This window comes from Gavia stellata, chromosome 1 (assembly GCF_030936135.1).
Source record: "Gavia stellata isolate bGavSte3 chromosome 1, bGavSte3.hap2, whole genome shotgun sequence".
Classification (NCBI taxonomy): domain Eukaryota; kingdom Metazoa; phylum Chordata; class Aves; order Gaviiformes; family Gaviidae; genus Gavia; species Gavia stellata.
Genome location: NC_082594.1, coordinates 48,100,636 through 48,124,796, shown reverse-complemented (window position 1 = coordinate 48,124,796; position 24,161 = coordinate 48,100,636). Strand labels below are relative to the sequence as shown.

Below are 24,161 nucleotides of genomic sequence, written 5' to 3'. Positions count from 1 at the left end.
ATTTTATATCACCTTTTATAATACCCCATAACATGCTTTGAATTTTTTTTGTTCTCCTCTCTGCACTGCCTACTCTAGAAAATACTTTACTGGGGAAAGGAATAGTATATATAGCACAATGAAGTGAAAAGCTTTTACATGAAGCATTCCTGCTGTAAATTCTTCTGATCTCTTGATCTTTTCTGTCTTTCTAATGTTTCTTGGCTCTTTTTTTTTTTCTCTGGTTGGTGGGCATTGTGTCTATTTTATGGAGTGCATGGTGACCAATAGACTCTGCATGCATCTTTTAATTTTCTACATATATATAAAGTATTTTTAAACTTCTGGAAAAATTGCTGTGATTTGCTAACAAGGCAGACAAGATCATGCCTATATTATCTCCAGCACTTAGCCATAGATTTTTCAATACTAACATGGCCAAAATGTCCTATAAGGAACGTGATAAGAAAACAGAATAGTCCGAGTCTTCAGGTATTGCGGAGATGTACATAGTATACTTCAGAGAGGTTGTAAAGCAGACAACTGTGTTCTCCGCAAGTCATGGGGAAATTTTCATACCTCGTTACAAATGTAGGAAAGAGAACAGAGAGTCATAGGAGTCTCTTCCTTTGCTGTACGATGTTGAAGAGTTCCCTGTACTTGAGTTACTTCTTGTTGATTGTGCAAACTCTACTTTGCACAAACTGCATATGAAAATGAAGTATCATACTTACTTTGCACCTTAGTCTCTAAAATTATGTTGAATTTTTGCTTGGAAAATTCGTGCAGCCATAAACTTAAAAAATAAAAACTTCAGTTATTCTTGGGAAAATCTCAGTCTTCTGTTTCCTTAATTATGCTCAAATACGTAAAATTTTTTGTATTTGAAACTTGGAAGTACATATGAAATTTCAATGGAAAGGGTTTATAATCTGATGTTTATAATTCTCAGATACCTGATGTGATGCTGCCTCTTTAAAAATTGTTTAACTTAGCAACTCCAAATATAATTGTTACACCAAATTTTTATATTCCATATTGTCAAAACAGACAAAAGAAAATACGCTTACGTATTTTTAACCACTCATGTTTTGTGTTTTTTTTTAAAAAAATTGAAATTCACTGGCAAAAAAATAAAATCATTTCCTCCTATAGGTTTTATCCACTTCTACTGGCTTGACAAAAACTGTGTACAACCCTGCTGCTTTGAAGGCAGCACAGAAATCTTTGCCTGTTGTTTCCCCTTCCGTGCTAGACTCTAATGAAGCACAGAAGAAAAAACAGGTAAATTAAATATGCTTCTTTATAAAATGGACCTAGATTGGGAACTTGTGACCACTAGAGAGAGTACGCTATGTATATTCATCTCAAGAGCATAGATGAAACTAGTTATAAGATTAAATTCACTATAATGGTTTCTTTTCAAAGAACAAGAAAATTCAGCATTGTTCTGTTATTTTTCACTGTATGTTCAGGCAGTGTAAGCAGGTTTAAAATTCTCTAGAAGTTCAAAATGTGAAACACTTTTTCCTAGAAGCAGAATCTCCATGTTGAGACGTGAATTGTCTACTGTGAGTGAGAAGGGAGTATAGTATAGTCACTATTCTTCTCTCTTAAGCCTTGCTGGAACAGGCCTTTATTCTTATTAAACTGGCCTTTATTCTCAGCATGTTTTGTACTTGTGACGAAATTGTTTCTTCATTTGGGAGAACTGAGAACAGTATGACTTTGCATTTTGTTGTTTCCAAACTATACTTCTGCATCCATTTTTATTTTTTTTTCATAGTACTAGATTTTCTCTTTTTTTTTTTTATGTTAGCGAGGAAATGCAACATAAATGCATCTGGCCTTGAATAGGTTGCTTAGTTGTAGTATAGCTTGCTTAGAATTTTCAGAAGAGCACAGTAAAGTTCCTTTTTTCAGGTTTATTCTTATCATTTAGAAAAACTAAATACAGGACAATGTTTATCTTATTGGTTTCAAACCACAAATTAAGAGTTCAATACTAAGTTAGATTCGAACATAAGTATTGAAAGCGGTATAACTATTAAACAAAGATCTTGAAATAGCAGTTTGTAGCTGCATGTCAGTATGTCAGTTGTGGCATTGGTCTAGACTCTAAAGAAAACACTTCTAATTTTGGGATTTCATTCCATATTTGTCCCCTAAACCATGTTTTTCGGAAGTGGATCCTTTACCTTTCAAGTTAAGACGCTAAGTGCCTGTGAAATGGCAAAAAGCTCATAATAATATTATTGACTTACCACCACAGCTGTAGAGGTTTTTTTGAGAGAAGACACTGAAGACGTGCTAAGTGATTGGCTCTTTTTTCATGTGTTCTCGTGCTCTTTCCTCTCTTCAGAGATTTCTGTTACAATATACTAGTACTTGTGGAAAAACATGATTTGGTGGGACTTACTCCCTTCTTTCCTTCTGTCTCCCTAGTTTTCTTAGCATTCATCCCCTTGTCTTATCTTCCCTTAATGATTGCACACTGTATTGCAAAACTAACATTTCACACAGCAGAATTTGTCAGTATTTGGCAAGACATATGGAAACCTTACTACTAATTGTTTTTTATGGCTGTTGTGCATTTACACTTTTTGTATAAGGTAATCCACTTGCAGTTTGATCCCAGTTGATATAGGTGATCTAGAGGTGCAAAATCATCTTCTGCCTCTCCTCTTTTATCCCATTAAATATGTTGGTTTCAAAGCTCTTAATTGTTTTCTGCAAGTATCCTGCTATCTAAGACTTCTACATTCTGTATCTGAGAGCAAGAAGCAATTGCTTTCTCTCAAGCAGCATTAGTGGGAGCTAAGCACAGCAGCTGTGGCATCTCCTCCTGCTATTCCTTCTGAGTTTAGTATGTCACAAATTTATCAGTTTCAATTAATTTTGATTTGCCCATTACAATGTCAAGATTCTGTTTGTAGCGGATTGAGGGGTAGTACTCGTCACTTCCAAATTATAGTAGTCAGAAGCAAGAGAGATGGTTTTCTTTGGGTAACATTAATTTTGGAAAACAGAATGTATTTTCTTTTTGCTTGTAACTGTACTGGAGAATGTGTTTTAATTGATGGACTTGATTTACAGTTGCTTTCAAGATACTGTCCTTGCACATTTAAAGTCTTGTACCTCTTGCGGTAGTGTATTATATTGCCTTTCAGTGGAGTTGTGTAAGGGGTTACTTTGTATTTAAGTAATAATGAAGTCTTCCCAGCACATATCTAACAAAGATCATTAGGTCTTTCGCTAGTTTGGTGATGCATTGTTTTCTAAAACATAATTTGAAATATTGCCTATTAGTACCTTGAGATCTGTTACTTATTTTTTTCCCTGTTATTGTAAGTTACTAAAGTATAGTTGTCAGGTATAGTATATTATTTTTCTGACATAATTTTTCAAAATCTAGAAACTTTTTCTAATTTTTTTATGCTTCTAGGAAGCATTACGACTTCAACAAGACGTGAGAAAAAAGAAGCAAGAAATCTTAGAGAAGCACATTGAAACACAAAAGGTAAAATGTTAGCATTAAAGACAGCAATCCAGTTGTAAAATCTCAGTTCACTTCTCTAAAATGTTTCAGCATTTGTAAGTATGAGCTACGAGACTGACCTATAAAACAAGTGTTCTCTTATAAATGGTATTATTACATTATTTTAAGTTCAGAGTTTTAATCTAACTTGCCTTGTTAGTTCACTTAAACTACAAGCTTATGGACTTTAGGTGCAATTTTAGTTAAAATTGACTAACTTGGGTGCAACATGCATATGGTTTTTGGGAGAAGTGAAAGCCTGAGAGTTCTACTGACAAGAGCAGGAGAGATTGATGTAGAAAAGTATGCATGACTGCACTCAGGCTTAAGAGGAGAAAAAGGCCAAAATGTCATTTAAGTTGAATAAAAATTTTGAAATAATTTAAGTATGTTGAGAAAATCTGTCCAAAGGAAATGGAGATAGCAGATGTTCGTTAGCAAATGAATTAATCAGAGATTCAGGCAAAGATTTTAATTTAATATAAGTTATTAAAAGCCCTATATGTTGAGTTTGAAGATTACAGCAAAAGAAATGCAATATTCTGTTTTTCCATTAGTTGTAATGAGTACTGGAAAAGAGATCTGCAATAGTTATTAAGTAAAAAGATGGTTTGGTTTTTTTTTTTTTAATTGGACAGATGCTGATTTCAAAGCTGGAGAAGAATAAGGCCATGAAGTCAGAAGACAAAGCAGAAATCATGAAAACATTGGAAATTTTGACTAATAGCATTACCAAATTAAAGGATGAATTAAAAGGTGTATCACCAGGAGGAGGGACTCCTTTAAAAAGCATGAAAACTAAGACTCAGGTACTCAAGTTTTGGTCAGCTTTTTAATAAGATGAATACACATGCTTATGTCAACGGGATAAAAATATGCAGCCATATCAGCAGTATTTAGAACCATACTGGTTTAATTTTGAATTCATCTTTTAAGTGAGATTGGTTTTGCCCCCTTTTTAAAGGAGCATAGTTAATTTTAAAATCATGCTGTTGTCTAAAACGTTTATTTGCTGCTACACAGATACTGCATCATCTGGAAAATGAAAAAAACCCCAAACCAAAATTTTATGATTATTTCTTTTGCTGTACCCAGTCTTTTGTGTATAGTCTATTGCTTTCTTAAATTTTTAATAGAAATCATGAAAATAGTATTATTTATGCAAAAGGATTATCATTATGCAAAACATAACTTCTGGTCATGTTTAATATACAAAACAAACTGCATCATAAAACTAGTTGACTACTGTACTGATACATAATTTTCTTTTTTCTATGTCACTGATTTTTTTCAATATATTAAGCTTTTTACATTGAAGATTATACTGGTCAGTTTTCCTTTGATCTAGCTACCCAGGTTTGGGTTGTACCTGTGAGAGGAGTTTGCCTTTTCTTTTATTATTCTTGTTAGTATATGGCTATAACCAGTTACCTGCTTAAAGATGCAATTATATTACCTTTCTAAAATGCAGTATTTTGCTTTTTATAGAAGTATTTGCTTTTCAACAGGTCACAAGGTGATTAAGAATGGAGAGTTTGAGAAACAACATTTAAAGAAATTCATGTTTTCTTTTAAATACATTATCGTTTTTCTTGCTTTATCAAGTGAGGACGTGCATACTAATAAAAGAGCAGATTTTTGTACAGTGTATTTTCCGGTAGAAGACAAAAAGCCTTGATCTTTTCTTGCTGTTTTCATTCAGTTCTTAAGTCTTCAGAATGCTTAGTCTTCTCCTCTAACGTTTGGGATTCTATTTTAAAAAGCTGGTGTAACATTAGAACCCAGATTTAATTTAAATGGATCATTAGTTTTCAGTTTGAAATAGCATTTCTACTACTTTATTTTACATAGAAATATAGGCATTAAAAGTAACTGCAGTGTAAATTACAGTGCTGTACAGTTTTGAAAAGAAATATCAAAAAGAAGTACTGAAATGACCTGCATGTACTCACTGTAGCTTCTAACATTGTTCATCAGTCAGGAAAAAGTTGAAGCAGCATATTTTTACCCTGAAAATGGACATAGATTATAATTTCCGGAAGTCAGTCTAAAAACAAATTCAGTTGTAATGGAATACTCTACTGTGTTTTAGAGGGGGAACCTAACTAATAATCCCAGAATTCAGACACTGATATAATAAGATTAAATTCATCTTTTTTTGCAGATGAGACGAGATTTTTTTTTATGTTTTTGAAAGAGAATGGGCATTGTTAAGTCAGAAAATGTTTCTGCGACGTCTGAAGGAAGTTACCTACCTGTAGAGTGAATTTGAGCTATAAAAGTCCTAGAAATTGGCAGTATTTTCAAATTGATTGTTAAAGCCTCACATTTTTGAGAAATACTCTTCTGCTGGTGGTGTACAATGCTTCATAAATTTGAACAGGAAGAATAGTTTATAGCAGTTTTGAACCAAGAATAATGGTTGGTTGTGGGTTTTGTCACACGCAAGGGAAAAAATCCGGACCCATAGAAACGAAGAAGCAAGTCGCATCACGAAAACTTGGTAAATTCTTGAATAGAAAATTGTGAATGCAGCATTTTAACCCATGACAGTTATTTTGCCCTGAGAGTGGTCCAGCCAAGAAAATAGTCTGATAACACAAAATTGCTCAAAATGATTGAGAGTTGAAGGGATCTCTGGGAATCATGTTGTTCCATCATCAGGCACCACTAAGAAGAGTGTGGATGTCTTCTTTACTCATCAACACTGTGTATTTATACATATGGATAAGGTCCTGTCCCCGCCACCGCCTCTCATCCTGAAGTCAAACAGTCCCAGCTCAGTCAGCCTCTGCTCGTAATAGTAGATGCTCCAGTCATTTAATCATCTTTGTGGCTTTTCCCTGGATTCTCTCAAGTATGTCTCCCTTGTGCTGGGGAGCCTGGGACTGGGCACAGCACTCCATATGTGGCCTCACCACTGCAGAGTAGAGGAGAAGGATCACCTGCCTTGACCTGCTGATGGTGCTCTTCCTAATGCAGCCCAAGAGGCTGTCAGCCTTCTTTGCCACAAGGACACATTGCTGGCGGATGTTCAACTTCTCTGCTACCAGGACACCTCAGGTCCTTTTCATCTGGGCAGCCCCCAACCTGTACTGGTGGCTGGGGTTATTCTTCCCCAGGTGCAGGACTTGGCATTTCCCTTTGTTGAAATGCGGGAGGTTCTTTCTGCCCAGTTTCTCCAGTGTGTCAAGATCCTTCTGAATGGAAACGCAACCAGCTGGTGTTAGCAGCCACTCCTTCAAATTTTGTATTGTCCACAGACTTGTTGAGGGCACACTCTGTCTTAACCATCCCAGTCACGAATGGAGTGTTAAACAGTATTGACTGCTGGGGTACACCACTAGTGACTGGTCTCCAGCTGGACTTTCTGCCACTGATCAGAACCCTTTGAACCCAGCAGTTCAGCCTGTTTTCAGTCAATCTCACTGTCTACCTATTTATTTAGCATGTCATCCTTTTGGCTGTGAGGATGTTGTGGGCAACAGTATTGAAAGCCTTACTGAAGTCAAGATAAAAAACTTCCACTACTCTGCTCTTGTCCACCAAGTCAGTCATCTCACTGTAGATGTCTGTTAAGGTCAAGCATGATTTCTCCTTCCCTTTCCCCAATCACATTCTTGTTCTTAATATACTTGGAAATGTTTTCCAAGATTATTTGCTCCTTCATCCACCCAGGGATTGTGGTGAGGCTGACCAGCATGTAGTTCCCCAGATCTCCTTGCCCTTCTTGAAGATCAGAGTGACATCTGCTTTTTCTCAGTCCCAAGGAACCTCTCCCAAATGCCATGACCTTTCAAAGATAATTGAAACTGGCTTTGCAGTGACATCAGCAAGCTCCCTCAGTACTTAACGGTTGCATCCTATTGGATCACAGGTATTTGTTTATGTCCACTTTGTTTCAATCTTTCCTAACTTGATTCTCTTCCAACAAAGGTAAGTCTTCCTTGCCCCAGGCTTTTCCACTGGTCTCAGGATCTGGTATTGCTGAAGGCAAGTCCTTCCAGTAGAGACTAAGGAGTAGGAGGTATTGAGCACCTTGATTGTTCCTGTGTCCTTTGTTGCCAGGTTCCCTTTCATATTCAGCAGTGGGTCCTTGTTTTTCACAGCATAGTGTTCCTTTTGCTGCTGATAGCCTGCAGAAGCCTTTTTTCTTATTCCTCATCCCCCCCTTTGCCAGATTCAACTCTAGATGGGCTTTGGCTTTCCAATCCAGTGCCTGCATGCTCAGTTTTTTCTGTATTCCTTCTGTGATCTGACCCTGCTTCCATCCCTTGTACACTTTGGTTTTGGATTTAAGCTTTGTTAGGAGCTCCTTGTTCATCCAGGCAGGCCTTTTGCCACCTTTGCTTTATTTCCTTCATGCTCTGGAACTTGGAGGATGTGATTCTTTAAAGTCATCCTGCCTTTCCAGCAGATATCCAGGCCCAGGGTCTTCAAACAGGAGGCTTCTTCCAGTTGTCTGAAGAAGGCCTGATCTGCTTCTTTTACCTCATCAGGCAGTGTGTAGTACACACCCACTCCAACGTCACCCGTGTTGATCTGCCATCTTAATCCTGACTCATAAACTTTTGACTGGCTTATCATCTGTACCCAGGTAGAGCTCCATGCATTCATACTGCACTGTCACATAAAGGGCAACTCCCAGTCCTCACCATCCTGGTTTGTCCTTCCATAAGAAACCGTATCCATCCACTGCAGCACTCCAGTCGTGTGAGTTTTTCTATGATATTTCTGAAGTCTCAGTGATACTGTAGCCCTGTAACTGTGCACAGACATCTAACTCCTCCTCTTTGTTTCACATGTTGTGTGTATTAGTGTACAGGCTTTTCAGAGAGGCACTGCTTTCCCAGAAAAGAAATTGGATCTCCCCCCATGATACTGCTCTGCAGGCCTTCCCTAATTTATGTGGATTGGTATGTGTATCATTGAGGTGGTCTCCCCCTTCAACCCAGTTTTGTTGATCTTGAGATCTCTTCTGCCCACATCACCCTTTGCTTGGCCACCTGGTCCACCACTTCCTTGTGCGATTGTGGTTTTTACTTAGTAAAGTGAAGCAATATGCTAATTTGGATTACAGTTTTAATGAAGTTTTTGAGCTGGTTTTCCATTTCCTTTGTAATATGGAAAGTGAGGAAACATTTTAAGCAAACACGTTTCATAACAGATAGAATATCCAAACTGTAGAAAAGTTTATTTTATGGATAGCTTTCCTTTTAGGGAGATTGGTAATTATCTGTAAGCATTGTTTTGTTAACATTTGAAAGAGAGAAAACAGTCCCATCTGACCTTTTTGAAAGTGAGGAATTAACAGAGCTTTCAGTTAAAAATTACAACTTTGACAATTTTCAGAAAGACTTTGCTCTATGTTCTCTTGCATTTTCTTTGCTTTTAAAACCTGCGCAGTTCAGAAGACCCTCCAAACTTGAAGCATTAGATAGATGAGGCCCATGTGGCTGTGCCATTATCTTTACCTATTTTTGTCTTGTTCCAGTTCATGCAGATTACAAAATACTCTTCCCCCTGAGTGTAGAAACCTTTGCTGCTTCTTGGTATGTCTGAAGGAGGTATTTTCTTCTTGGGACCTGGCACAGCTCTATAAAAGCGAAGTCTTCATTAAGAGCACTGGAAATAAACCTCGAAAGTCTAGAGACTTTCTTTATGACACCCATGTCACTGACTGCTTTGTGAGTTCTAACTGCTAGTCATTATTAAACTTCAGAAGTGGTTGTTTTGCTGTGTCATTGATGTGTTGCAACACAGTGGGATTTGAGAAAAACACTGTTTCCAATTTTGAAAACTTTGAAAACCATTATACAGTAGATAATGGATTTTTTTCTGTGGTTGCTGTAGATAATCAGAAAATGGGGCTGAAAGGGGTTCAGGTTGAAGTTGCCAGTTGAATAATCCAGCTTTTTTTCTTTTAAAGCTTCCAGGAAAAAAACAAAGAAACAAAAAAACCCCTTCTTTATCATTCAGTGGTGATACTTGGTTTCCAACTGTCACAACTGCGAAACCTTCATCTCTTGACAACCAGCCTTTGAATACATTACATGCTGTGGTTTTGAATCAACGGGTGTAAATGTAAAACTGTTTCACAATCATCTATAATTTTATTCTTCATTTGTGATGTTACTGGAACATTAGGCTGCTGCTTTTTCTATTAAAAAAAAAAAAAAGAAAAAAAAGAAAGCTTCCAATTTGGAACAGACTTCAAATAACATTTTCCTGGTCACATAAAGCCCTTTCCTGCACCTATTACCAGCACCTGCACTTCAGTGGTTGCAATGAACATGTCTAAATTTGGGTTCAGAGACACCTTTCAGTTTCATATATATTTTTGAACTTTCTAATAGTTTTTTTAAGGTACTGTGTGCTGGAAGGCAATGCTGGGTGCATCAGAGACCAACCTTTTGTTAGCAGAGGTCTTGTTACTGTGTTTTGTCTACTGTGGTCTGAACAGAACTACCATTTGTGCTTTTTGCATTATAGAATCATGATAAACTTCTATGGCTTTTCTCATTATTGATCATAGATTTTGTATTCATTCATAATTGTGCTGCTTTTTTCTTGTAGAATCCCTTTTTACCTCATCATCACTACCATATAATTTTAAATTTCCTATTTTGTGTATCTGTAATTTAGAAAAAATTCCATCAGCTTTGGCTTTGTGTGGTAGTCTAAAAGCTTTGACATCACCAAGCTCAGAAATGTACTACTACACACTGAAGTTTTATCTTGCCAAGAAGGCTCCTAAGCTTGTGCTTGATTTGGTTTCGAAGGTGGAAACCTAGCATAGTAAGCAGTATACCTGCAAAGTTACAGCTGTGATCTGAGTTAATAAGCCACAACTTGGTTAAGTTTAAAATTTCACTACAGCTTCTGGTTTTCAAATTAATTTTCCTTAGAGTTTCTAGGAACTTGTTTTCCAGATAGAGGTGCTGTGGCAGACTTCTACCTTACCTGGAGGCCAACACTGGCCAATCCTTAAATCGCTGTATATTTTTGAAATAGCCTGCTGGTAGGAGCGTAGCAATAGATTCTTGGGTTTTATCAGAAAATCATTTCCTCAGTAGAGAATGTGAACTGTGGAACTAATAATCTACCGTAACAATTTCTTAGATGCAGAAAGAGTTACTAGATACTGAACTGGATTTATACAAGAAGATGCAAGCTGGGGAGGAAGTTACTGAATTAAGACGAAAATATACAGAGCTACAGCTGGAAGTATGTTTGTCTCTTCTTTTGTAGTAATTGACTTTTAATCAAATACTTTCATATATGTTTATTGGCTTGTGTGTTGTATCATAAACTATTTTTTTCCAGAGTGCAATATGAAGTTGCATGTAGATGGAAGCATTTAAGAATAATATTTTTAAAAATCAGTTTCTGAATTCTGCTGAGGTAGAGAAATAGTACTGTCTTTAATTTTGATTGCTAATCTGTTTAAATTCTGTAATCATTTATATGACGTGATATTTTATAGATTTGTGGTAGTAATACTTCCTTGAGAGCATGGAACGTTTTTAAATTGTTGCCTGTAGGTGGTGTTGTATTTGATACAGGAGAGTTAAAAAACACTGCTTGATTTTTTTTTATTCTTAAGTGTTAGCATCCTCTTAATGACATTAACCAAAAAGGCTGACGTGCCCAAAGTAGTAGTATTATAGTGTTGGTTTCAACAGAAGGAGGAGTTAGCAAAACAAATACAATGTTTCAAGAAGTGTTCAATGTGTAGAAACATACTTTTTCTTAAAGTACTTGCTTTTAAAAAAAATTCAGAAAGTTGTGCAAGATTCTTCGTATCTGTGTCTTATTCTAGAAATTCTGAATGCTGTGGGTGGTGTTCTGCGTTATATTGCACTGTCTTGCCTATATGATTGTGTAATATCTACTTAATTGCATGATAATCTTACCTCTTTTTACTGTTAAGCAGGCTGCTGTGTCGCTTAAATCCGTGTTGTCTTAATGAAGTTTGGTCATGTCTTATGTATAACTACATATGAACACAGTGCACATACGTATGGCTAAGTTGCATTAAAATCTTACTTTAAAATGAAATTGTTACGCAGCTTTGGTAATTGTGAAAATAGGTTTGTTAATAAGCCAAGCCAATTGAACAGAGGTGACATAAAAGCTTATGTTAACAATATATATTCTCATGGTGAATAATATTTCACAGGTGTACTGAAAGCTTATTTATAAATCGTACATTTTAGAAAATAAGTCAATCGAATGATCTGTAAAATAGTAGAAAAGTAGGTGCTTGTTCAAGATAAAGTTACACTGTAGTTGAGTGTGCTAATCCTACTCCATCTCTCATTGATTCTGTTTATATTTTGAGTTGGAAAAAAAATTGTATCTCTTTCAGGAAAATAATTTTTGCTAGTAAAATGAAAATTCTGAGGCCTTTAGCAAATACTGATCAAAGTAGGTGGAGAAAAACAGAGTTCTTGGTAAAGCACACCAGTATGTTTCAAGGAACAGCATGAAATGTGTCCCTTGTATAATTCACAAGAGGGATATGTGGATTTTTACCTTGATATTTGCTTGATTCTTCAGTATTCTTACAAATTCTTTAGAAAAACTTTTATTCACACATTGTCTTTGTGACTTTAACTTGCATAATATTCATGCGTTGCTTCTGCGGCTCATAACCTGCTGTTCTATTCCAGGTGGCCCTGATTTTACTGTAAGAAAACCCAGTGTACAGCTTGATTGTTGAGTCAGCATCTTTAACTTTCTGGATTATTAATTTAACCATTTAAAAATGTTTTTAAAAAAAAAAAAACAACCCCAAACAAACAACCTCCCCCCGCAAGATTCTCTTCACAAAAAATAAAAAGCAAACTATATACTATTGTAAAATTATCCTAATAATTTCATGAAGAAAGCTGTAACATACTGATGTCCTCATGGGTGATATCAGTGGATTGCATTAAAGTAGTGCTATGAGTGCTTAAGCACTGTAGGATATGTTAAAATCATTGTTACGGTGATTTCATTCAACATTTGATTCCTACATCAGATCTATTTGGGTTTGAAAAGACTTTTTTTTTCTTGTTATAAACATTGACATTAGATCCTTGAAAGTATGATTTTGAAACTTAAAATAACGTTTGTGAATTATTTTTTAAATGACTGTCAGAGATACTGTCATTGGCCTTTTGACTTTTCTTGGAGAGTGCATGCCAGTTCTTTAGAAGGGTTACACAGGTATTGTGGGAATGGAAATTAGTACGTAGAGCCAAAGTTTTAGCAAATACTTTTGTCCTTGGAGGTGCTTGTAACAGCCTCTGTTTCATACCTCACAATTCTGTGGCCAAAAACTATTATGCTGGATTAATTCTGGTCAGAATAAAAGTCCTGGCTGGACTTCAGAGACAAATTAAGAGACAAAGTTAAAGAGACAAATAAAGTAGTTAGTCACTATATCAAGAAAATTTGTTAATGAAATTTCAAATGCTTTACTGCAGTTCCTCCCTCCTGTGAGGAATTATCCTCACAGATAAGGTCTCTTTTGATACCTGTTTCTAATACCTGGTTCTTTTTTCATATTTCTGTCCTATTTTTGATCTGTTAATAATTAACAGTATTAGCTTTCTAACGTTATTAACATGTTCACGTTTTGTTATTTTAAGACCTGTAAGCTGCTCTTTCAGAGGCTTGTTTGGGGATGTGTTTTTAGGAAACATCAGAATATGTGTTTGTTGATTTTGTCTAAATATTTAGATTATGAATTTTAATACATCAATATGTTATGTATAAACATCTTAGGCTGCCAAACGAGGGATTCTTTCTTCAGTTCGTGGTAGAGGGGTTCATGCAAGAGGTCGGGGTGCATCACGTAGCAGAGGTAGAGGAATACGAGGCCGGGGTAGAGGCAGAGGAGTTCCTGTGCATGCAGTTGTGGATCATCGACCTAGGGCATTAGAAATCTCTGCATTTACAGAAAGTGATAGAGAAGATCTTCTTCCTCATTTTGCGGTATGTGGCAATTTCACTTTTTCTGTTCTTTGGATTACGTTCTTTTGTTGAATGACTTGTTTTCTCTTGATGCATTTCCATCTGGAAATAGTATTTAGGAATGAATCTTTAATATGATATACATGTTCATGGAAAAAGAGGATGCATCAGGAAAAAGGTGAAAGACAGACATATTACACCATTGATTCAACTAGCTATAACTGTAACTGCATAGTATTTACAAGGCTTGGTTCTTTTCTTAAAAAGAAAGGAAACTGGGAATATGAAAATATTTATTTGTTCAGGATATGTGTAAAATTTTTACAAATTTTTAGGTCTAGAAAGATAAAATAACTGAAGGGATGATGAGAACAAAGACTGATTCAGTGCCAAACTTTCAATACCTGAAGTCTGTTTATCTGTATTGAAGTATTGTAACAAGTGCTTAATAAAAATTTTCGCTGAAAATTTCAGTGCTTTTACCTAACTTTCTGAATTTAAGACTCAAGATGAGACTTGTGCAACTATATGCAGATCTTGGCAGGGCAGCCAAAGGTTTCTGTCTATTCATCTCTGTAAGCTTAAGAAGTCAGAGCTTTTTCTATGGTTTTTTTCCTGTTTTTAGTCTAAAAAATGATAGTGATATACATAATTGTTATATTTGCACATAAAAACTTGCTAAAAAAGTGAATAATCAACATAAATTTATAAAAACCCACAACAAAAAACCACCACTATTACACTGGGTTTTTTAAGGTGTCGTGTTTCCAGGAGTGCTGTGTATATATACATACATAAATGTATGTAGATATTTTGTTCCCCTTAAATACACCGCATCATACCTATATAGCAGAACAAAAAGGGAACCAACATAAATGTACTTATATATTTTGTTCCCCTTAAATACACCACATCATACCTACACAGCGGAACAACAAGGGAACTGTTATACCCATAAGGGGAACAAAATTACTTTCTGTAGAGATGAGTGATAGATCGAACATTTATACATACCTATATGTGCATGTGTGTGTATTTAAAGGGAACAAAAGTACTTTCTATAGAGATGTATGATGGACTGATCGATTGAGCAATGACTTTACAAATTTTTCGTGTAAAACTAAGAACATAAAACTTTAAGCAATACGATCTACTTGGTCAACCATAGGATGTTTCTGAGTCTGGTTTCAATGATGAGTATAAGAAAAAACTTACTTTTAATATACAGCATGATACTGTGATTTAATCTGCCATATGAATATTGCTAAAGTAAATTTTGCTGATCACCTTTCATATTTTTCATTTCTTTATGTACTTCTCTTACTGACTGCAAAGAATATAAAAATCAAGACAGAGAATCTGCCACTATTAAAAGCTTGCTGTGTGGTGTCAGACTTATGGTCATAAATTTGCTCAGAACTTAGCTTTTTCTTATACTTTGGTTTTATTGCAGGGAGTATTAAACTTACTATCTTTAATAAACAAAAATATTAACTAAGAAAACTTAGGAGCACCAACAAATACAGTTCTAGTCACAGTGTTAGTGGTATAGCACTGAGAAAAAATGTTAATTATTTCATTTTGCAAGTTTTGCATTTGCTGTTTTTAAACTTGTTCCAAATTCCATGGAAATGCACTAAGCTGTATTTCTGTTTCTGTGATAAGATATCACAACTCTCTGCACATCAGCAGTGCACTCCCATCTGTACAGATGTGTTGGGCATTGCAGCTTACACTAATGGCAGTGTTAAAGGTAGCAATACCATAGAGACCATTACAGGAATAGATGGGTCAGGTTCTTAAGATGCTGAAATCAAGTTTTGAAACTTTTTCTACAGTCCTTGTGTCTAATAAATCTTTTTGTGGAAGAGTTTCATAATAGACTAATGGAATCATCTCAAGAGCCCTTCTTTCTGATCAAGACAGAGGTATTGAAGCAGAAGAACTTCTTTTTCTGTCATAATTTTACTTCATACCTGTATGTATGCAATCAGGAAATCCAGAGACTACAGCACTTTTGTGTTTTAGAAATGCAAGCAAAAGTAACTGTATTCCTTGCAAAGGCAAGTACTCTGATTGGCATTAAGGCTGTGAAAGGTATACTATTCTAATTTTATGTGATTTTTGAGGACATTTGATTTAGGACAGCATTTTTAGAGGTGGAGAACTATTTACTAAGCTTTTTTTTATTTATTAAAAGCAATATGGAGAAATTGAAGATTGCCAGATAGATGACTCTTCTCTCCATGCGGTGATTACCTTTAAGACAAGAGCAGAAGCTGAAGCTGTGAGTATAGTCTTGAAAATACTCTGCCACATTCATCTACTTTCTGGTTACATTATACTTCTATATTTGATTAAATCAAATGTTGCTAATTATTTTAAAATGTTTTAAAAGAAGTGTGATACAAAAGTTTAATTCTAGATTAAACAAATCTGTCAGAACAGCATATTACGGAAATCCTTAGGAAATAAGGATGTTTATAGCAAACTCAAGTACAGGATATAAAAGAGAAATTAGGAGAAACACATGGGAACTGATAGCTGAATGTCTTGGTTTAATCTTTATTTAATTGCCAGTTGTTTTCACCTGAAGACTTGGTACCCTCACAATCTGCCTGAAATTTCACTGACATCCTGCAGAATGAGCCTATGTATTTTGTTTGGGATCAGTTGGATTCACCTTTGCCTGAAAACCTGTGATAGTGTAAATGTGATTTGATGTGATGGGATTTTCTGGATTTTTTTTCTTTTTTTTCCCTTTTTTAGCATATTTCTTAGAAATTTAGGAAATTACAGAAGTATAGAATTACAGAAGTAACTTTTAGAGACTAAAATCCGGAGTTGAGGTATGTGTAATTCAGCATCCTTACACATGGATCATTAGGACTTTATATATTTGGCTCAGCTGGACTCCTGCCTTATTCAGTCCATGGTGTAGGTAGTATGTGAACCTGCACAAAATAACGACTATAGTTGTTCTGCAAATTATTTTGTTTTCTTCAAAATCGTTGCATCATTGTTGGAAAGGAGTATCCTGAAAATAATAGGGGCTCCAGAAAGAATGGATTCGTATTTACAGTATGGTTATATGGAAAGATTTCATTTTATATTTATAATTTACACAAAGTTTCTATTTTTGCACAAAGTTCATATTGTGGAGTTTACTTGAACACAATTTTCATACCTGGCCAGGCTTTCTCTTTTTGTATGCTTTATCTTGAGACACCAGTGACCTGATTGATGGAAATACTGATATTTACAATGCAAATTAAGCCAATGGCAATAGTTTTGAACACTTACAGTATCATTATGGTTGCATATTTTGTTTGTGACACTCTTAGATATAGTAATAATGAGCACTAACTGTATGGAGATTGTAATTATTCTGTAAAAAAGAAAGTGTCATTAGTGGTACATAGTATATACTGACTGATAGAGAAAAAAATACTGTACAACTGTATTGAAGGAACATGGTTCAACAGCGAACAAAAGTTCTGTGGAGAATAAGGAAATGCCTGCCTGTAGATAAAAGCTGTCATAATTCGTATACTCACAAGTGGACTGAATTAAGGTTGGAATTTTAGTTTTGGTGCTTCCTGACATTGGTTACTTCATTTTGCAACTTCATATTCTTTGACATCGTCATTTACATAAGAAATATTCTAAGTGTTGAGAGGAACTTCTGCTTCCCTGAAAATAAAAATATGTCACCTAGAACAAGAATTGTTTTTTATGGACTGTCCAATAAAGTCTTTACTTATCCCAGGTGGAATATGACTCACAACAAGGATCTTGACAGTATCTTACTACAGATACGTGTTTATCAGAAAAATACAGTTTTTACTGTTAGAACTTGTTTTGCCTAAAAATTGGCATGGAGAATCCTTTCAGCCGTAGCTAATTTCTGTACCCAAAAAGCAGGGAATGGTAGTATTTTGGAACCAAACATAGAAGTGTAGAAATAGGAAGCACCTGAAAAAGAAGGTAGTGCAGAGAATGAAGCAAGATGTGGGCAGGGGGAGAAGGGAGGTAGATTTGGTGGAAAGGCTGAAGTCAACATGACGTACTTATCTTTTTTTTTTCTTTTATTTACGATACATGTTACTGCATTTGAAAAGCACTAGCTGTATTCAAGGTGAAATTCAGAGTATGCTCTGGGAAGTGGGGATATTTTAGCTGGATCAGAATTCATGATCAATGTGCGAGATGTCCACATTCTAGTTAGCATTAAAACTTTTAACTGTCAAATGATTTTGTGTCTAATTGCACCTCCATTTTTAAATTAAAATTTTATTAAAACTGTGTTTGATCAAATATAATAACATCTGTATTTTCCTTAAGATATTCTTATGTATTGAATATATTTCCACTGGAATTTCTGTGTTTACTACTAAAGCAGACTTTAAGACTGGCAATTGGAGAAGTTGTAGAAGGTAATCATTAAAAACCTCTGTTGAGGCCAATTGTGATGTAAATGCAGCTAATATTTTACCTTCTTAAATGAAAATAGGCCTAAGCTTTATGACGATATATGTTCTAGCCTGGAAGGAAGAGGAGGATTCCCTATTGTAAAATGTTGTATTTTTATGTAGTAGTAATTTCTTCCAAAGATTACAAGTTGTTTCTGGACCTAAATGTCACGTATAAGTACTTCTAAAAATTCTAGTTGTGCGACATTGTGATGAGACCATGGACAAAAAGCTCCTGAGCTGCATTTTAATAAGCATAGAATCTTTTAAATTTATCATAAATTTATATGTACAGATTTAAAATTTATACCTGGGGACTTTAATATCACACAATTCATGTTCAGATGTCATTGAACATGTAATTGTTTCTACTTTTCACATTATGCTGTGCTTTCAGATTGTACTATAAATCTTTTGTGACCATGACAGTTATTTCGGAATGTTGCTAACGCTGATTTATGCTCATTCATGTTACTTTAATTTGAACATACTATTTCCAAAGCAGCCACTTAATGCAGCTGGTACTTAGAAAGACATGAATATCCCATAAGTTAAAAATTTTTACGTTTCAATTACAACGGCTTTACAGGAAGTGGAACGTTTTCCAGTAGATTAAGTTGTAATCACAAAGGGGCTTTTTTAGTTGTTTGGGTTTGGTTTTTTTAACCATTTGTATTTGTGGGATGTCTTACTTCTTCCAGTAAGTTATGCATTAACAGTTTTGCGTCCGTCTTTGAGAGGTGAAGGACACATCAACATAAAATTAAAAACCAGGAAGGTGTTGGTTCAGTATGTTACCCACATCACCATATGCTTTATGGTTTTCAAAGCTTATTTTCCTCTGAATATATTTTGATCATTTTCCTGAGAGGATGTGTGAATTCCATGTGCGGTAAATGAAGTTGGTTTGTTTTAACCTATTAACAGTAATTCAGTATGAACATACTAAAACTTGGATTTTCTTTTGAAAAAGCAGTCTGTTGGATTATTTCTGGCATTGAAGTATTACGGAAGTTAATTTTTCCCAACAAAAAGATAACTAAAACATTTAAACTTGTTTTAGGCTGCAATTCATGGATCTCGTTTTAAAGGACAAGAGTTAAAGTTGGCATGGAACAAGCCTGTTGCTAGTATGTCAGCTGTTGAAGCAGAAGAAGCTGAACCTGATGAAGAGGAAGTAAGCTTGCTTTTTCTTTTTTTTTTTTCTTTTAATTTTTGATTTTTAAGATAAAATAATGCAGCTTTTTCAAAAGAAAATGATCTGTAGATTCATACTTCTATTTTTTGAAACTAACTTATGTTTTGATATCAGAAAGTGGATTTATAAATACATTTCTTGTTTTCTAGGCTGTTGAAAGTCCAGATACTTTACTTTTCCTTGCAGAAATGAAACATTTCTTAAACAACAAAAAACTCTAGAGGAAATAGCTAGAAACTGGAAGGGGTGGGTTTGAATTTGCATGAGAGGGATTGAGGATTTTGTCTAAAACATGGTCTTCTGTACCATCTACTTTAGGCACTAATTTCTTAGAGGATCAAATTTCAGAATCTAATTTTCTTTTATAGAGAGAAATGGCTTGGAGGATACAGGTGAAGGAATAATTTAGAGCATTTGTTAACATCATTCAGACATCTAAAGTACCTCTGCTGAGTGTTAATCTTCATCGTGGTGCATGAAAGATATTAAAGCCTTGTCCAAGTAACTTTAGTTGGTTAAGGTAGGAATAGTGGGGCAACATTTCGTGATGCATTTAACTCATTACACTGAAAATACTGAAGTTTGTGAATTCTGAAAAATAAATGCTACTTGGGGAAAAAGTCAGGCAATCTTTTTTCTAATTAATTTACTGTCAGTTAACTGTAGATACGTAATTGCCATAGAATAGCTGAAGTAGAAGTACACCTTGACTTAATCAGTGATAGTATTTTGTCTGTAACTTTTTCCGATGATATTTTGGCCGACCTACTGTAGAAGCAGCTTCATAAGATTGTTTTGATATAACCAAATTCAGTTAGTTTTTTAAAATTTTGTAGTATTCAGTTCCTGGGTTTTTTTTCTGAAGACAGTCAGTTTGTCTATTTGCTTTCTGTTTCCAAAAATGCTAATTTCTTTTTAGCACGTGAGCCAAAGACAGGTAGAGTAGACTACCTCCACTGCGGTGTATTCATACTAGGCGTTTGTGCATTCTGACTTACTAAATATTACTTTCCTTATATACGCAAATCTCAAGCATTGTCAGATAGTAATGAGCTGTGAGTGAACAGGAGGCTACCTTGGGGAGTCTTCAGAGCACCACGGATATTTTGTCACTTCTCCTTCAGGGATGTATTGCCTGTGAAGACCAACAGCAATGTTTGTTGCTGCAAGGAATCTACCTTCTTGTGAGGTCTCATCGAGTAACTACTTCACTGAGACTTCGCCATTTTGCATAATGAAGGAGGGGCATGGAGGGATATGCAAACACTTCAGCAGAGTAAAGGAAGGGAAGTACATACTCATTGGTACGTGAACTACAGTGAGATTCCTCTTTTAACTCCACCTGAAGACACTGAGTGTAGGAGGGAACCTCTAGGGTATAGGTAGTGGGGGAAAGGGAATGAAGACAGTTACAAGCTACATGTGCTGGCTGCCCTGGCAAAGGGAAAGGACAGATTTACAAAGACCTCAGGCCTAGATGCTTGACAACATCTTGTCAGCTGAGAAGTGTTTGTGGTAGTGGGATACATCTATTTTAGGTGATGGTTGTTCTCCTTAATAGGAGTCATCAGGTATGGAAAGAAAACTCAGGGAGAAGACTGCATGAGACTGTTTTCTGTAATTCATAAATTGATGAGCTCATCTAAAACTTTCCAGATTTTCAAAATTTAAGTAAAAAGAGGAAGTAACAGGGTTTTTTTGTTATTAAGAAATAATTTCATTATTTGAATGTTTACCTTTAGTGTGGATTCTCCCCCCCACCCCCAACCATTTATTTTTCTAACACTTTTCTTGAGATCTGATTTTGTTTTTTAATTTAACTGGTTTTATTTGTCTCTGGACTGTTTCTGCAGTCATTCCTTGGCTAATTATTCTTGTGGAAAATGTATAGGAGTTGTTCTTTGATCAGAAACCCTAGCTGTTCATTGCTTTTGTATGCTTGCTGAAATCTTTGCAATAGCAAATGTGTAATATAAAAATACTAGTTTACCTATTTTTTTTGTTAGTAGTGTTGCTGGATTCTTACTTGGCCCAGTGTTTACAGATTTTTTTGGTTTAATATGGTCGATGTACTTACCTCTGACCCTTTCCCATTTTCAAAACAAGCCAGATATATGTAGCGCTCCTATCGTTGTGTAATGAGATAGGAATTTATTTGAATTTTCTACAACTGAATTGGTCCCCCTAACCTTCACCAAATTTCTTTACATGAGAGATTTCTATTCAGTAATCCTTGGGAAATTTTGCATTTAAATGTCATTCTTTACTTCTGTAAGCTTTGTATTGCTTCTAGCATTTGGTTAAGTTAGTGTTTGAAGTATGTTATGATTCCCAGGTCCCGGATGGATGGAGTTCAAGAATTTAATGTTCGTGTGCTGAAGTTCAACCAATTATATAGAAGAAATTTTACATAGTTTTATTGTTTAAAATTCAGTACTTATGCAGGATTAGATTGGGAGTGCGATAGGTTCTTAAAGTCACTGGCCTAAATTTCAGTCATACATTCTTTATACATGTAAAATGTCTTGAGTTTCTGCATGCCTATAATTCATCATGCTGCTTATTTAGCTTCATTTTTAGCAGCTGTTGTAAACACATGAAAAAGGTTTCTGTCATTTTTCCGTGTGTACACTACCATTTTAGTTCAGCTAAGGAATACTGTGCTAAAGAAGGGATAGCAGGCTTAAGACTTGAGTGAAACTAAGTACCTTGTTGTTTGGAAAAAAAAAAGGGAGCTTGATCATTCAGCAGAGTGACATTCTTAATGACACAGGGCTCCTAGTTTGTTTATGAAAACACGAGGTAGGTCTTTTGGACTTGGGTGCTATAGAAAATACCTGGTGAGTAGCCACTTAATTATGAAAGCACCTAATCTTCCTAGATGTCTTACACTCTACCTTTTACGTCAGAAAATGTTAAAGATCAACAGAGTATCATGTTTTTCTCTTGAAGTTTCAGGAAGAATCTTTGGTGGATGACTCACTGCTTCAAGATGATGATGAAGAGGAGGAGGATAATGAATCTCGTTCATGGAGAAGATGATTCAACTGATCAATGACAATGCTAGAACTGCACCTGTGTTGCATTAGTATTACCTAATGTACTTCTGCATCTTTGTATTAAAAGGGGTTTTGTGATGAAGTTGGATTCGGATATAGACTAAAAAGCAGCTGGTCGGTTATAAGTTTTGAGAGGTTGATGTTTGAGTTACATTTCAGTAAATGATTGCTAAAGACATCATACTAGGAACATATGCAATGTTTTTATTACATAGTTCTACAGAAAGTTACAGAATTCTTTGGGTTCTTTGTAATTTACCGTTGGTCAAACACAAATGACCAAAAGTTGTTATAACATAGATAATTTTTGTTCTATTCCAGATACGGAATGAAAATTTGCATTTAAAATCTTTGTGAATGTTTTCAGAAATGAATAGATAACAGTACTAAACCGAAGTCTCTAAAGTTATGTATTCATAATATTGCATAGTAGTATGCTTAGGCTTTACTATGTACTAGCCTTTTGTTGGATTTGTGTACGTATTTTACCTATGGGTTTTAATGATAAAGTGTATGACTGCTTTGCATATAAGTCCTTATGACTTTAAGATGTTAAAAAATAAAGAAATGGAATGGTCTTCAAAAAAAAAAAAAAGAAAAAAAAAAAGCAATAACCAAAAAAGCTAAGGCAATGGTCCTTCATAATGAAAAAAAAAAAAAAAAGATGGAAAAAAAAAAAGAAAAAAGACCATTCCAAATGGCAACCCCCACCCCCATATTCACAAAAGGAGCTCTAATCACTATCACTTATACTAAAATAGTATTGAATATAAAAAAAAGTCTCAACATAATGATGTTTCATTTACATTAACACACAGGTGTACTCTGTTGCATAAAAGCTTTTGGATGTCTTCTGAATTTTAAACTGATTTAAGTCAAGTGGTAAATAGAATAATATTCCAACAATAAGGAATTTATTCTGTATCCCTGCACTGTGCAACTGTAGAAGAAAATTTGATCCCACAGAAAGATATGCATACTTAAATGTAATTTAGAAGAATACATTAGGTGAAGTGGAATCTTTGGTAGGTATTACTCTAAAAATTTTGACTACGCACACTAATGCATCTTTTTTATTCCTGTGTTTCTATGATTACATTTTTCCATTTCAAAAGTAATACTCAGCAGATACTAAGTTCACGCTACAGTGTATGTTCATCATTTAAAAGTGTACATAGATGAAATGTTAGTAGAGTTCCTCCTCCACAGAAATACTTACTTGGCTCTTTCTAACAGGCCTTTCTGTTATGTGAGGTCTGAACTTTCTCCTCTTCTTAGGAAGGGGAACTGCTTAGCCCTTTGCAGTAAAGGACCTCTTTCACCAGAAAGACATGTTTTTATTTCCATTTAGTGGCATTCTGCTGGTCTGTTTTCAAAAGAAAATCTATTAAGAGTTGTGGGGTTTATTTTTATTTTTTCCCCTCATCAGCTCATTAATGAGTGCAGCATAAAACCACTATCTCATTTATCAAATTGATGCAGGGGATAGTACTTCACTTAACAGTATATTTTCTTTAGCCTTTGTTTTTGTCTTTTTTGGGGGGAGGTGGGGGAGAACTGCTAAAAGTCATGTCTCTGCCCTTTTTTTTAATTCCAAAATAGGAACGGGGGAAAGTAGAAGTAGTAGTATCACAAGAGAAGAGCTCCAGCTGTAGAATTTTTGCTCTGTGCTTTTCAATTATTTGAGGACTTTTTGAGACCTGGATCCTGTTTTAGGTTTTTTTGTTCGGGTTTTTTTCCTATGTCCCTGTGTGTATGCATATCTTGTTGCAAAAATATGCACTTAATATTTTTGTATAGTCTTGGTTTCACATTGAAATTTCACAATTAACTGCCATGCTTGTTACAGTAAGTTCTAAATCTTGCCATAGGAATTGTATTTGGGAAATTGACTTCCTTTTACACTGAATTTCAGGCAAAATAAAATATTTTAAGAACCTTTTCATCCA

The 24,161-nt window shown here is 35.1% G+C and overlaps 1 protein-coding gene across 5 annotated transcripts in view; it reads left to right on the top strand.

The window, feature by feature from the left end:
* RBM26 (RNA binding motif protein 26) overlaps positions 1-22,779 on the top strand; it is a 56,581-nt gene extending 33,802 nt beyond the window's left edge. For 4 of the 5 annotated variants that reach the window (XM_059816823.1, XM_059816830.1, XM_059816818.1 and 1 more), the window contains 8 exons: positions 1,135-1,263; positions 3,425-3,499; positions 4,156-4,326; positions 10,640-10,744; positions 13,295-13,504; positions 15,684-15,770; positions 19,019-19,132; positions 22,106-22,779. In XM_059816823.1, coding sequence (XP_059672806.1) covers positions 1,135-1,263; positions 3,425-3,499; positions 4,156-4,326; positions 10,640-10,744; positions 13,295-13,504; positions 15,684-15,770; positions 19,019-19,132; positions 22,106-22,195 — 981 coding nt within the window. In that variant the 3' untranslated portion in view covers positions 22,196-22,779. The remainder of the gene's footprint in view (positions 1-1,134; positions 1,264-3,424; positions 3,500-4,155; positions 4,327-10,639; positions 10,745-13,294; positions 13,505-15,683; positions 15,771-19,018; positions 19,133-22,105) is intronic. The other variant, XM_059816839.1, reaches the window with a different exon arrangement.
* Positions 22,780-24,161: the final 1,382 nt, after the last annotated feature.